The sequence below is a fragment of the Nothoprocta perdicaria genome, unplaced genomic scaffold (genome assembly GCF_003342845.1).
Source record: "Nothoprocta perdicaria isolate Ctin4 unplaced genomic scaffold, notPer1 scaffold_247, whole genome shotgun sequence".
In the NCBI taxonomy this organism is placed as follows: Eukaryota; Metazoa; Chordata; class Aves; order Tinamiformes; family Tinamidae; genus Nothoprocta; species Nothoprocta perdicaria.
Window position 1 is genome coordinate 333458 of NW_020455474.1, and position 15928 is coordinate 349385.

At 41.1% G+C, this 15928-nt stretch overlaps 1 protein-coding gene across 2 annotated transcripts; it reads right to left on the reverse strand.

Annotated features, from left to right (window-relative positions):
* Window positions 1-774: 774 nt before the first annotated feature.
* Window positions 775-15676, reverse strand: ABRAXAS2 (abraxas 2, BRISC complex subunit). Of its 2 annotated transcripts, none has more exons than XM_026039941.1 (9): window positions 15583-15676; window positions 15056-15146; window positions 12739-12775; window positions 10174-10240; window positions 7866-8056; window positions 7173-7292; window positions 6470-6554; window positions 4758-4872; window positions 775-2633 (listed from the first exon to the last, which is right to left on the reverse strand). In XM_026039941.1, exons 1-9 carry the CDS (start codon window positions 15652-15654, stop codon window positions 2167-2169), a joined length of 1245 nt encoding a protein of 414 aa, XP_025895726.1. In that variant the 5' UTR covers window positions 15655-15676; the 3' UTR covers window positions 775-2166. The 2 variants fall into 2 exon arrangements, with proteins under 2 accessions (XP_025895726.1, XP_025895727.1); XM_026039942.1 differs by lacking the exon at window positions 15583-15676 and adding an exon at window positions 15232-15282.
* Between the last annotated feature and the right edge of the window lie 252 nt (window positions 15677-15928).

Consider the following 15928-nt stretch of genomic DNA (forward strand, 5'->3'; position numbering starts at 1 on the left):
GCTGTGCATCAAATTCTGCACCTCTTTGCTTTTAAACACCCGAGACTTTTGGGCCAAACTGTTAACTCAGAGTAACCAGAAGGAGAAAAAAAGGATAGAAGAGACGGCAAAAAGAAATTCTGACCAAGCCTTGCAGCCTACCAGCAAACGCCTCTTTGGCAGTAAGAATTCCCCAGTTCCACGGCACTTAGACCTGCCAGGCTTCCCAGGGCAGCTACCGGCCGTGGTGAGGGGAGGACGCGCGAGGAGACGCTGCAGGCAACGTGATTTCCACTGGCGTTGACTTCTCCAAATAAAAGGCACTAAGTGAGAGAAGAGAAACCAAAGTGACTAGACSCACTAGTCACCTTACTAAATACAGTCTGGACTAGATGATCTCCAGAGGTCCCTTCCCACCTCGGCCTTGCTGGGATTCTGAGCTGCATTTCTGCTKCATGACTTCACGGACGTGCAACCTGACAAGCACGAAGATATAAAATGACGGGATTAAATAAGATTTTATTGTCACATTTAACTGCTTTGTCAGAGATGTACATTTTGCAGGTTTCTGTGCGAAACAGAAGTGCAGTCGCCCTCCTCCCGCTTCCRCTGTTGCCAAATGCACGCGTGGGGACTGCAACAGCCCGGGACCAAACGCGTGGGCTTAAGGCTGACGAGAGGAAGGTCACGGGCSCAAGAGCCCCCCGCGCGAGGGGCTGCAAGGCGCCCCACAGCAGCAGCGTCTGCAACACCTCCTTTTTTCCCAAGCCACTCTGTTTAATTTAATACAGGCAAAGGAGGCTGAAGAAGAGGCTTTTGCCTACGTCTATGATACATACGGAACTTTTAGTCTGTTGGCGACGTGGTATATTTAAACTTTTAAGCGAGTGGGGTGTTTTTCCAGGTACAGCCCAGAGAAAGGGTTATTCACAGCTCGCAGCGACGGCTGCTGCAGCTGAGGTCAGCTCGAGCTGCGTATTTTCTCATTTACACATCAGGGCTAAAGTCCAATAATACAACCGTTTTAGTGGCACAATTTCACATGTTTTGGGCAACGTTAGTATACAAGCAGTCGTTAAATAAAAGTAAGTGCATCCCAACATGAAATTCTCTAAAGATACCACACTTCATTTCTCCAAAGCGGCAATTTTCTGACGAGAGCTGTAATTCAACTTGAAATGATCATTTACACATTTCACCCAGAGGAAAGGAGGTAACACACCGGGGGAGCCGCTGAGCAATCTTCTCCTACCCCATCCCCTATTTATTACACAAAATAACTCATACAGAAGTGAAAATCCAATATTCAGACGCAAATAAAACAGGAGCAAGTCTCTGGTGTTGGTAATTTGCAGATTTCAAAATCTATTCGTGGTGGAATTTACTGCTTTTGTCAGTCATTTACTTCTATATGTGCACTTCATATTTATATAAAACCAAAAAAAAGACAATAAATGAGGCTAGTGTGGCATAAAGTCATTGTAAACCCAGCAAAACCAAAAAAATTAGACTTGTGACATTCATTTGGATGATTTACCACTCATCCCACCCCCCGGACCCTTTATAGAAAAAGGCAACCATCGTTTAAGTGAAACGCACATTCTGCTAGTAAAAAAGTTGACAGCAGCCCCTCGTCTGCCGGGAGCACTCGCTGACAGCAGGCGGCAGAGCACGTGTGGCCCAGCTGGGCTCCTCCGAATTAACAAGATTTCCTTTTCTTGCAAAGGCCAGTTGGGCTTCCCACAGAAAGCTGTTCTGAAGGCGGCTGATACATTTTCCCTTTCRAAAATTAAAATTCAAGGCATGATAGTGCAAGAGGTAAGTTTTGATTTGAGAACATTATTTGTACACTAACTGTGCTTAGTCACTACATCCCAATTTATTGTCTTAAAGAAGATACGGCAACAAAAGCTACAAGATCTCTATAAATTTCATTTTGCCTAAATTTACCAGTACATCCATGAACCTCATCAGTATTAGTACAACTTGATTATCCTAATGATTCCATTATAAAACTTGCAAAATGTATCACAAGGTGAATAAACCATCTAGTGCAAGTCTTCTAACGTTCCGTGTGCACAGTAATCCTGTGTAGTTCATTTCCTCCAGGTTCGATCCCCAAAATCTTTCTGTAACAATTGTGAAAAACAAAAAAAAAAAGTTTTCCATTTTTTTTTCCTCCTTCTATTAAATCTGAGAGGTTTGAGTGTTCCTGGCATCGCCATCGGGATGTGTGGAGGGTCGGGAATCTCTTGTCTGTGAGTATTCACTGTCAGACGACTCTGTGGGTTCRAGCAAGTTCTCATAATCACTGTCTTCTGATTCATCAACATTGTCACCAACTGCTCTTTGGGAGRATGGCAGGGACGCCCCGTTACCCGAGTATTTCAAGCCTGCAGTTGTTGAAACGTAACTGGAAGAACCTACTGCTTGCGGTCGAGGCATGAACACGTTGCTCTCCAGGAGACCGTGGCCAGCAGTACTTTCTTGACCGGTTGTGCTGAAATCAGAGTAAGGAGGGGGAGGATCAGAGACATCCGAATCTTCCAGCGTGCAGCCTTCCACAGCAAATCCAGTGTAGGACATCCGCGGAACAAACAGAGGCTCCAGGTTATCTGGCGGCATTGGCCTGTTTAAAATTGCTTGCTGCAGTCCTGCAAGAACAGAGGAAAATCAGGGTACTTTGCTTACATTACAGCATGTTTCACAGAACCTAGGCAGAAGGCACCACCCCGCCTGCACCTTCCTCCTCCCTGCCGGCCACCCCTTAGTGCATGTCCGTGGCACTGCTTTCAAGCTCCAGCACTGGTTCTCTCCCCTCAGCCTGGCAATTCCAAGCATTATGTGGAGAACAACACGGYAYATGCTATCCTTAACCATCAGGTCAAGTCTTGTTTCTTGATACATCCTTCTCCCTGAGGTTGCCAAACRCCCCCCTGCTGCGTTTCTCCGGGCATCCGTGAACCTCAGTGCTGCACATCTTGMTTATCTTAACGGTTCCATTACACGAACCTGCAAGACGAGTCGCGACGGGAATTAAACACCTAGGGCAAATCCRCTGCCTTCTGTGTGCACAGTAACCCAGGGGGTTCATTCTCACCAGGAAAATGCCACAAATCCCTGGCCACCTGCTCTTCCCCACCTATCGTCACTTGTTCTATACCCACAGCCTGCCTTACTTTTGAGCTGCCCACATTAACTTCCACTAATGTTCATATTTTCTGTTGATATTACATCTTTAAAGTCACTTCTTTGTGCTTTCTCTCACAGAGCCTCTTGGGAGGCTAGACAATCCTGCAAGCACTAGCGAAATGGTCTCAACTTTCCTCAGATACTTGTTTGAAACCAAACCAAGCTTCCTTCCCATGACGGAGCCTGATCCTTCCCAGCTTACTGGGGTGCGGAGACCTTCTCATGAGATCTCACRTGAGATCTCATACTCAGGGCCRCTCGCTAGCTCTGTGGGCACAAAACATCTTTGGAACTTGTGGTTTTACACCCCTACTGTGGTGATCCGCAGTGAGGCCTCTTGCCTGACCAGAATGTTAGTAAAATATGTTGCTTAGTGCACCTGGAAAGATATAATCACCCAAACCTAATCTGCTTCCTGTATGAAAATGTGTATAATGGGTAAAAATATCCCTCTGACTTAATGACATTTCTACGAATTTGCCTGCTAAGGACACAGTCTTTCTGTGATCCTCATGGTTTCAACAACTGAAGCAGGAGCACAGGGCAGCCAGGGAAATGATATTTGGCCTTTATGGATTTCAGCATCTCAGCATTTCATAACAAAGAGACTACTGAAAACACTTTGAGGATAAAAACAAAAAAGAACACACAAAAAGCACAGTTGTGAAGCTGTTTTACAGAGTGATTAGCTGCAATGGGGAGATGCTTCAGAATTTAATTACAAAAGCTGTGCCTCATAGCTGGAACTAGACTTGCACTAATCACCTAAATGACTGAATTYAAGAAGAACATTTGTTCTAAATTTATAGACAACACTAAGTTAAAGGCRTACTGAAGTATTAGAACAGGAACTCAAAGTCATCTTAAATCAATCAACTTGGGAAAAGTGTTTAGGACTAAAGTACTGCACAAACTACAAAATGAGGAAAACAGTTTAGTCCTGCAAAAAAGAAATTATGATTTACTGTTGATTTGACTATAAAYATGAACCTGTATTAACCGTACTGAGCTGCTGAGAAACCGGTAAACACTATTTTGGGTTGCATTCTAATGATTAAGACCACAACTTTAGATACCACAGCTTAAGAAACACGGARCAACTGGAAAAAAAACTCTTAAAAAAGGACTGATTAGAAATCTAGAAATCATGATTTAAGAGGAGAGGCTTGTATTTGGGGTTGGGGAAGRAGTGAAGACTTCCACAAACCTTCTATCGCTGCCGGCCTGCAAGCACAGTACCTTATTACTATTTAATAATTCAAAAGGAGTCGCTCCAGTGCTTTRGTCCTGCTTTTTCCATTCCTGGCTTTGCTCCACTTTTCCTCTCCTACCGCAGATCTTTTCCTGTGTTATTTACATAATTAACTTGCCCCGTTCTTCCTCTGTGTCCTTCTCTTATGTTTTCTGTTTACTAGCACTGGATAAATATTTGCAGTTCAGGTAAACTCATTCAATACAAACCCATCACATATTGCTCCCAATATGATTTTTCCCCTTTTGCTATGGAATTAAGTTGCATTCCTCAACTTATAAAGTGTTTTGTATTTACAGCATCCATTTTTGAAAGAAGTGAGAAGGCAACTTACTTATTTCTTGCTCTTTTTCATTCTTCCTTTGCGCGATTTGCCTTTTTAACCTGTTTACATCAGCTTGAAAGGATTCAACAACACGCTCACTTTTTTCTACATCTATACATACTGCCTAGGAGAAAAACGTAAAATAGACTTAGATGTCGCAAAAATACAGGGCAGACTACTACAACAAGACTAACAAAGCTTCTAACAGTCAACAAGCTACTAGAAGCACAAAATTAGGAGCAGGAGTCAAATATATCAGAGCACAAAATTCTATCTGAAGAGTGATATTTTCTTTAGTTGTCATTGCCATCTTCTGCAAAATAGAAAAAGCATTTCCAAATAAATCATTAGTACAGGAAAACTGGCATAAAGCCTCCAGTCTTTTCCATCAGCTAGCAGGAAGAATTCTGGGTTTTCAGCTTGAACTCCCTATTGGCAGCATGACTTTAAAGTGCAACACATAAAGGCTCACGTAGACTGTACTACCTGGGGAGAGAGAGTTGAGACCMCTGTCCCAAGCTGGTCTGCTGACTGAGATCTCTATTATATAAGGGAGGCCTACAGATTTTTAAGATTTCCTCTGTACTAACTGGGAAAAAAAATGGCAAAAATCTTCTTTGGAAGGTTCAAGTTTGAAAAATTGTGCTGGGTAAGAGGAATTTCTTTTCAAATCTAAACATATTACACCATACATTGTTCAATTCTTTAGAAATTAATATTAGGCAGTACTATTACTATTATATAGTTAGTGAATAATGCAAATAAAGGTCTATCTGCTTCTGGATAGAAAAACAAACAAAAACCAAAACAAAACCCCAAACAACCATTTTCAGTCCGATAACATTCTCTGCTTCAAAGAGAAGAGCTGCCCAGGTTAGCAATCACCTGATTTATTTTTAAGCTCTCTAAACGACRTGGAGCAGCACGATCTATCCGAGGAGAACCAAGTAACACGTTTAACGGGTAGGAAGGCAACTCCCCCATGATGTCACGTTTTCCATTTTCCCAGACACCAAGTCAAACAACAGCAAGAGCGTGAAAGCGGCAAGAGCAGCATTAAAGAGTAAATACCATTAGCTAATGGGACAGACCTCTGAAAATTAATAATTTTCCTGTCTCCTGGAGCCAGCMTGGCAAAGGCTCGGCCTCCGAGGCCCGAGCTACTCATGAGGCAGGTTAGAAAGCAGCAGCTTCCACGGAGCAGCAGCCCTGCTCCTGCACAAGCAGGCTGAGGTTGGAACAGTCAAGTGGGAATTAAAATTTAAACTAAAATTTTAAGCAGATAGAGCTTCCTCTGCTGCCTCATATACACCAAGACCCAGGAGACTCTGTTAAACAAGTTGGCCTTTAAAACTGTGCGGATCCCTACAGCCTTCAGCGAGGCTCTTCTTAGCACATAGTCTTAACCAGTTGATGTCGCCCAGAAGTCACTGAATGTTACACAGCTCTAAATTGTGAAAGAAAGAATCAAGGATATTGGGACCAACAACTTTTGGAGGAGAGACTGCAAATAAATACATAAAATAGAAACTAAGTTCCATTCCACTACTGAAGGAGAAAAAAAAAAAAATATATATATATATATATCTTAAAGTTTATTTCCCGTAGCTTGCAAGAAATCTTTTATAGACTCTAAAAAGCCTTCATTCCTCACACCTGCTGTTTATTGAAGGCTAAACGAAGGTGCCACATACCAACTGATGGATATTAAGGTTAGTTACCTGTACTTTTTCCTGAAGTGCATTATAAACCTGATAAATAGCCCTGATGTCCTTCATCACTCCATCTTTGTCAAAGAAATCAGTACTGTCAAAAAACAAAGAAACAAAAATACATAAACTGTTAGAGAAAGACTACACAAGTTAAGATTTTTGCTATCTTCAAGATGCAAAGATAATTGCATTTTTAAAGTGTAYGTTGTATTCCTAAGAGCAAGCTAAATTATAAAGAGTCGGGGCTTGGGCAACAACAAAATATATTCTGATTTTTTTTCTGCAACAGAATTGTCTGAAGCAGATTAAATTTATGCAGGAGACCTTCTGCTACTAAACAGAAGAGTTGATTTGCATTTACAAACTAAAATGCCGTGAAAACCCTATCTCYAAATGACCATTCCAGTTATGAGACCAGGCCTGCATGCAGAATCTCCTGAAATCAAACACGAATCCTTCAGCCAGAGGGCCCACMGCACCAACTGTCCAGATCGACTTACTCATGCAGTTCCATTTGCTCTCTTTAAAGATTTGATTCTAAGCAGAAAAAGGACAGTGGGGAGCAACTGCTAATTCTTTTTCATAATTAGCTATTTTGCTCTGCTTGAAATCCACAGTTGCATAATTCTTTGGAAGGTAAAGAACACAGCCTGGTGACTGCACTTTATCTGAAARAGAGGCGTGAAGGGCAAGGACCCAAGCACACACTTACCCATGTTCCTTAATAACTTTGGCATAATTCTGAGAAGTATTTGGCACTGAAGAAACTTTGTATTCCTGTTGACTGGTGTTGCCAAGATTAGGAATAGTAAGTGACACCCTTTGATTATACCTGTTTAAAAAAAAAAAAAAATAGAGAGAGTTCCTTATTCGTTTTCAGGAGATCCTTTACACAGTACTCTTGATACCGTTCCATCTCTCCGCTAGTTACAATTCTTCTAGGTGTAAACCTTCTAGGTTAGTTTTACTATGAAAAACACTAAATATTAGAAGCTATCTTCAAAATAAATGCATAATCAAAACTCTTGAGATCTACTTCTGTACCATCTTAAACCTTTTCAATTATTTGTTCAAGCTATTAGAGATACAAAGAGTGAAGTCACACTCAGGTTTCAAAATTTAAGAGGAACACATCACCAATATATGATTTTTTCTTAAAATACACTGGTATTGTTGTCTGAAGAACTTTCACTCATCCTAAAAATTCAAATTATAAAGTGCTTGCACAGAAAAATAAATACTGTCACTACAGGTATCTATACATCAAGATACTGTTTGGTAACAGCCACCTCAACGCACAATCTTCTTGATCGTAAGGTACTTTTACAGTATCAAAACAGACAAAAAACACAATAAGAAGCAGAATAAAAAAAACAGGAGTGGCTCGCATTCAGACCACGCTTACCTTCGGTTTGGTCTGAAAAGCACATATTCTAGGGCATGTGTGGAGTTATTTGCAGTGGAAATGAAGCTGAAGAGAAGGAAGACAAGGTCAGGCACTCCAAGAATGTGTGTCAGCTGTTTATGAATGATGTGCTCCCTGTACGACATTTGTTGCTGAGTGTTTCTCCTAAATCTGTACCATCCAATAACATTCTGTGAACAAAGCACATCAGAAAAAACAACATTAATTGGGACACAGATTTACCTGCTGATAAAGTTACTAAGACTGYGATATAATCTGAATGAGCTAATTCACAACATTATTGCAACTAAGACAATTTCTAGAGATCTGCATTTATTAAAAACAAAAAACAAACAAACAAAAAAACATAATACGACCCTTTACAATGACCCTGCCATTTAATTGCTCAACCTCACTCTAGGCCAAATATCTGCATATCCTCAGTGGCATTTAAGATCCTATAACTCAACAGAGGTTACACTTTAATTGTTTAACCTTCACAATAAAACTTGGAGCATTTTCCAATTATTAAGTCTGTTCAGTCTTCAAACAGAGCAGGTTTAGTTTCCTTTACAGCCTGTATATTTCAGCCACCTACTCACTAATATTATTTTCACTTCCWGGGCTGTGCATCACCAAAAACTTTTGCAAATTCATGTCTGTCCACAACATTTGGGATTAATCTGCTGGGTACAGTGATAAAATTCTCTCATGTATTTGTGAAAGATCTGTATGTACATCAGATAAGACTCAGTCTAATTCAATGTTCATCTCAAATTCAACATGTATTTAATTCTTATTTYATGACAACTAACATTTAATTTATAGGAATAACAAAAAAGGACACATCATTAACAAAATGTGGCTTAGAAAGAGTCCAAGAATAGACATGATTAYGTACTGATGCATAAAAATATGCAATATGCACAGGAACACAGCAGACTCTACATATTTAAGAACACAGGACTCCTGAATTAAATAAAATAAGCTATAGGCAGCAATGTTTTTATTTTATAGGGAAGTCTATAAGATTACATGCATAAAACATGCTTATTTTGCTGCTAAAAGAAGAGAATCTAAGATTGCCTCCATTCACAGACAGCAGTGTTTTTATTATTTGAGATTATGACATTAATATCATTAAGATTGCTGTCCTTTAGTCAAATAACACTTGCAAGTTCTCAGTTCTCCAGTTGTGCCTGTTTTCTCTCCACAGATAATATAACTGCATAGATTTCAGAGCAAGGAAGGCCCTAACAAAATAAAATTTGGTCAAAAATCTATTGGCACCTTGACTTCTTTTTTTTTTTTTTTTTTTAATAAGACAGTTTTATGATTTTTGCATTGTGTCTTGGTGGGAAACTTAACATGACTGTTTGTAGTGCTATAAAATAGAATTATGGGATTATCAGAATTCAAGATCTGGAACTGGAGACTCACTGCATCAGCAAAGATGTGTGTATACACACAAAAATATATGTGCACACATAGAGCAAATATGTGCTATAGGCATACATGGAAAAGACTACTCAGTTTGCATTGGGAGAAATAGACCAAAAAAAGTATTAAAATGATCGATGTTGCAAGAACTGTTCAAATTTAGGGCTGGTTTCCCTTCAGTTCCTTTTTCAATTTAAGCCCTGCCTGCAGGTGAAAGTCCCTGGTGTAGATGGCAAAGGGCAAACGTAAAGATCACAAACTCGACTAGCAGGCGAGTCACTGTCATCACACGCTCTGAAAAGTCTGACTCTCCAGGTTAACTGCTGAAATCTTATTCACTTCATGGGAGCTGTGCTAATAACAAAATATACGTGATACAGAGCTATAATACCTGACATGTAACTACCTTGTGATACATCCACTTTTCAGTTTAGAGCTACTGCTGCAATAACTGCAATTTCAAGGCTACGTCATGACAATCTTTTTAACCTTTAAAATTAAGTCTTTGGGATAGATTTTCAGTTCAGCTACATTTTCTGTTGGTTTCAACAGCTGAGCATCCCATTGTAATTGTATGAGTTCAGCTCTGAAATTAGAGAAAGACACTGGGTCTGGAAACCTGAAATCAAATCCCTTGCATTTCTTCAGGGAATTTAGATGTTATTCAAAAATTTACCAAAGTTAAAATCTTACTACAAATCTACCAACTTCTGCATGGGATAAGTCTTGGTGAAAAGAGATTGCTGAATTTGTGAAAGAAAACATTTCTTGTAGTTAACTCCTTATTTTTAGGTTTGTCAATGCCACTCTAATTGCAGACTCTAGAAGGACTGGATAGAGGACCAGAAGAGGAAGACAGACAACTTACTTTTCTTCGATCTTTAAGAATCCTGTCCAAACTCTCCTCATTAACCTTGCCTGCATAGTCATAAAAGCTTGAACCAAAAAAGGAAAAGAGAAATGTAGGTATACGGTTTACATATGCATTATTTATAAAATAAGTACTTTATACTTTTACGGTGTTCTTCAAATCGATGGCAATCTGTAAGTCACCACAAAACCTCCCAAGCGTTACCTTCATGTATATAGGTCAGTGTTCACACCACCTACTTAAGGCCTCCAACTCGGGTGCCACTCAGAGCACAATGTTAGAAGCTGGGGTGACTATGCAGTTAARAGAGAGGCTCACAGAGGAAGAAGTAGGACACTGAGATCAGGTGCACAGGACCAGCTGGTGTGAATGGCCTAACCACTTTTAAACCACCAGAAATAAAGTGTAATATGCCTATAATTTTTAGTCTTAAAATGCTTTCATTGCACATATTAGTTTGATCAAAATGTTTCATCCTACAATCAGAGGTACACAAATGGACTGGAGAATTTCTTTTCATAAATATTTGGTCAACGCCTGCTTTGATAATAGAAGCTGTACCAGCCAAAGAGGAAAGGAAAGCAGGGCCCTTTTACATGCATCTATATATATAAATTTCTTSAGTTCCAGTCCTGCAATTAGACCCATGTGAACGGACCCCTGCAGCCAAAACAGTTCTACTGAGATTAGCAGAAGTCCAAAGAAACATCAGGGTCTTTCCACATGGTTCTGCTYATAGGACTGGGGCTCAATTCCTAACAAACATTTTTTAAGAGGACACTGCCAATTTAGGAATTTATAAACCTATCTGCACAGATAGGGTTACAAATTCAAATGGATCAYGCTTCACAATAAAAGCAAAAACATGTGAAAATAGATTCCTCCTTGACTTACCTGCCAAGTCCTTAGTCTCTTTCAAGAGCTGATATCACTAACACCTAAAGCAGTGCAGGAAAACACTCTGTTTTAGAGGTCTATGATCTCAACTCTTGTGGAAAGGAAAAAACAACAGAAAATTCTGAACTCAGTACTTGGCTGGTAAATAAGGGTGGAAATAAAGTTTGATTTAGTAGTCAAAATAATTTGCATGTTAAGACCACAATTACAAATTTGAGACGCTAAATAACATTTTGYACTCTATGCATTCTTGCAAGTAATATATAACCAATCCTGTCTCTATGATTCACTAGAATTCTCATATGAGATGAGCTGCTACATCGCCCTTTGAAAGCCACAGAGATTGGTAAATCTGGCCTTATAAAATGCTCATGTCTTGCTCAGAGCCAAACCCTCTCAATAACAGCAATGCCTACTTATAAGAAGGCAGATTGGATGAACCACAGGCCTCTGCATAGTGGCTACATTTACCCGAATAACGTATAGCAGAATGCCCCAAACAGTACCAACTACAGCTAAAGGTATAGCTAAAGGTATAGGGAAACCTGACCTCCCAGTCTGGGACTCATACAGATGATTTTTCAGAGGAAAGCATGCTATGAGATACAGGCTTCTACCCCTTCCTCCAGCAGCTCAATAACTAACAAGCAATTTCTTGACAGGGAAGAGACAGGAAACATGATAAGTTTTGATTTGTACCGCACAAGGCATCCCTAGGAAACTGGAAAAGACTATCAGACATCAGGTATTATGCACAGAAACTCTGCCATACATACATATATATATATATATACACACACACACACACACACTCATATATATCTCACTGGGATAAGAGTGCCCTCTGTGTAATTATCAGCTAACAAATGACAGAGTGCAGCTTTTCTCTCTAATGTAACTAACGTCAATCATAATATCTAAGGTACTGAGTCTTCCTAATTGTCTAGAAGTCTCTAAATGAAGACACAAAGTGATTCTCTGGGAATTCCTTCTCAAAAGGATCTCTAGAGAGCAATTCAGAAACTATGGCTGTGTAACAAATGAAGACTATGCAGGAAAGTTGCATGTAATAGATTGAGGCTGCTAAGTAGARTATATAGACCTGCCTTTAATTTTAATTCAGAAATACAGAAAATGAGAAAGTGAAAAAAAAATGCTGAAAGTTTGAGAGTATTGAGTTGCTAGAAGCCTGTAAAACCACCTGTGTGACCGAGCAATCTTGTGAAGCAAGGGCAGACAGGGCACACACAGGGCCCTAAGACTTAGGGCTACGTGGCCTAAGTAGCGCTACCCTAAGCCTCCCAATTTAAATTGGGCTTTGACATTTGTCCTCATTACCAGAGTGACACAATGTGACCTGACTGCTCCCCACCTCCAGCACGGGAAGTGGAGTTCAAAGAGGAGGGGTACAGGGCTCTGTTAGCTACCCAGGCACCTTTTCTCAACCAAAACGCTGTATTAAGAGGAGTGTTAATAAAAGTGTCGACTCATGCATTCAGCAACATGGCTTGTGCCATCAGCACACACTTCTGTAATAGTATCAGATGAGAAAATAATGAAAATATTGTTAGGTACATCCAAAACACTCATGTATTTCACCGATTTTTACATTCTGCATTAATCCCACTACACAGCCAACACAGGAGGGTAACAGAAAATGCTTACCTAAAGAGTTTTGAACAAGGCTCGTGGTTATGAATTTCTGCAACAACAACAACAAAAAAAAAAACCATAAGTCCAGTTGCTCAACATACAGGGAAATTCTAGCATGCATCTTGCAGAGCCTTTCCACATCACAACCAGCAAGCAATTAAACATTTGTGTCAGACCACACACTGCCCTGCGAGTCATTCCACCACATTTGGGAAGTGGCCTCTCTTTCCAATCTTTGCAGGGTGGAAAATATTTTAAAAATAAATAAGCCTAGGTCACACTTATTTTTTTTTTTTCCTTCTGTCATTGCAAACTGCTCACATAATTTTTCTTATTTCTTTGCTCTTGCCGCACTTTTTCCAAAACAGCTTGCTTACATTCATATACACTGTTTGCAGTAATTTTGTATATTATTTAAATAAAGGACAAGGGCAAATACGTTAGCAATAAATGCTAAGATGCTTATTTAAGCAGCAGAGATTGTAAGATTCCAGTAGAGAGAGAAGTGAGAGAGAAGAGGGCAAAAACCCAACGCACATGCTCTCTCTCACCTAATATGACTTACTTTCCTGTGGTTTTTATTATTTCTGTATTTTTGGTACTCAGCCATCTTAATATTTCTTCATGTTATTCTACTTTAATCCTGTAGTTTTCACCCTAGATGGTGTTTGCTCAGATGAGTACGCAGCGTTTATGTAGAAACACCATGAAGCCCCTACGTTAGTTGCCTGCTGGAGTGTTTATCAACAACTTGGTTGGGCGCCTTCCTTCCTGGAGGATGACTCACCAGCTGCTGCTCTGAACTGACAGGCTGCTCCYGCCTGCAAGCCCAGCAAAGTCAGTATCAAATCTCAACTCCCAAGAGCAACAGACTCCACACATTTGCACCTCTGTGTGTTCTGCCACTATCCAAATAAACGTCTTCACACCAATGGCACACATAAGTTTTCACTGGCAAGGAGAACTTTTGATACTGCTGTGAAGGCTGCATTTCAAAGTCATTCCACAAAGCTAGTTAAAATCCACCCCACACTTTCATTCAGGAATCCATGAATCAGTGGAAATGATTTGCTAAACAAAGGCAGTATATCAGATTATTCCAGCTTACAGCAACTCCTTCCAGTAAACACACTGAGTGTAACTACTGAGAATCCATACTTGATTCTTAGGTTATTCTACATTTACACAGACCTCATATTTTGAAAAAGCAGCAGCAACAAGGCTGCTGCTCAGAACACACAATGCATCTACAATTCTAAACTTGAGTTTTTAAAATGCTGATGACATATATATATATATGTGTGTGTGTGTGTGTGTATTCTTAAACACATACTTATTTCAGCTTAGAAATAACCAGAATAGGAATCTCCTTAATCCTCAGGATTCTTATTCACAGAATTGCCCCACTTCAATGTGGTATCTTCAGACATAACAAGAGTACAAGTTTCTGAAACTATCAGTCTTGTATTTAAGCCTATCTTGAGAGCAAACTGCAAGATATTTGTGTATTAGCTAAGCTTGATAAAGGCCCTGCTCTGCTGTCTGGAACTTGATCCACAAACTAGCAGATTTCAAAATCCAGGAAACCAAGTGCATMTATATATGAGAACTTTTAAAATAAAGCTTAGCTGAATCCCGAGTTACATATACACATAACGAAAAGGACACTGAGCCACTACCATTCCTTGCAGGGGCTTCTGAATTTCTATAAATCAGACAACTACCCACAACACTTTTTACCCACATATCAAAATATTTATTCCAACCACCAACAGTCCAAAAAGAGGCACCAAATCTTCCGATCCATTAGAATCATTTCCCTTTTCCTACGACAACAGCCAGCTGTACAGTACCTGTGCTGCTTACCAAGAAAGTAAATGTTTTGACYGCCTTTCCTTAGCAAATGTTGGTGCTGCAGTTCTCAGTGTTACCACCTGCTAGCTGCACATGCCAACTCTCTGGAAATCCTCCSCTTTCATTATTAGTAAACACTATAATACATATTTATTTTATCTCGGGTACATTCCTGCAGGAAACTCACTGCAGGGCCCCAAAAAAATGAAGTCATTTCTCCATTACAAAATGCAGGTAAGTGTCTGCAATGAAGGCTAACTTCCTCCTACAAGGACAAATGCACAACAAGCCATGCCCAGGGAAAGCCTTTCCTCACACCTCAGCAAYGTAGCAAATGGCTTAACAGCAAATTTGGGAGACTGGAAAATCCTACGCTGCTTGCATTAGGAAATTAACACATCTCACTGAATAGTTATATTAGGAACAAACAAAACAGGAGCAGTGTTTTTAGGGGGAATTTAATTCTATTACTTACCAATTACTTGTAGAAACTCAGTGTTGCTGATCTGTGAATCGCTAATGCTGAACGTCTCTTCTTGCCTTACCTCTCCTAGCAGAAACCCTTCCTACAATATCAGGGGGAAGAAAAATAAGAGAGACTAAAATAAAAATAAAATCACTACACGCAGTCATACACCAAAACTTCCTTACTATTGAAGGATTTCGGCAAAATCCTGGTTTAAAGCACACATTTGGGCCAGACTGGGCTTAAGCAGCTCTTGGATTCACCAGACTTTTCTGCACAGCTCTCCTGATTCACGAACACCCCCCAGAGCCCGTGGTTCCACCAAGGGCACAACCAGCCCTGCGGAGGCTTCGGCCGCTGCCCMAAACCGCCTCTTTTGTGATACCCAAACCCGCCTCTTTTGCAGGGAGCTCCCCCAGGCCGGCACCGGGCGGCCCCACCCCGGTGCCGGTCCCCCGGTGCCGGTGCCCCCGCCCCGCTCGCCCCGCCCCGGTGCCGCTCCCGGCCGCGGTGCCGGTTCCGGCGCCGTCACGTACGTGGTCGGCGCTGCTGTTGGCGCTGAAGTAGCACACGGAACTGAACGTGTAGCCCGAGATGGAAGCCGCCATGATGGACACCGCCGCCGCCGCCGCTCCCACAAGGCGCCGCGCGCCGCCGCCCCCGCCCGCTTCCGCCGCCGGCGCGCGGGGGCGCCTGGGAGCTGTAGTCCGCGCGGCGGGGCGGGCGGCACCGCAGCGCAAACGTGGCGCTTCCAGGGCTAAATCCGCAGGATTTGTGTTTTGTTTGTGTTTTGGGGGAATTTCGGGCCGTTACTGCACAGCTCGGGCGCCTCGCGGCTCGGCAGGACAGACGAGCTCTAGTCCTGCAGGSGCTGGAGCGGCC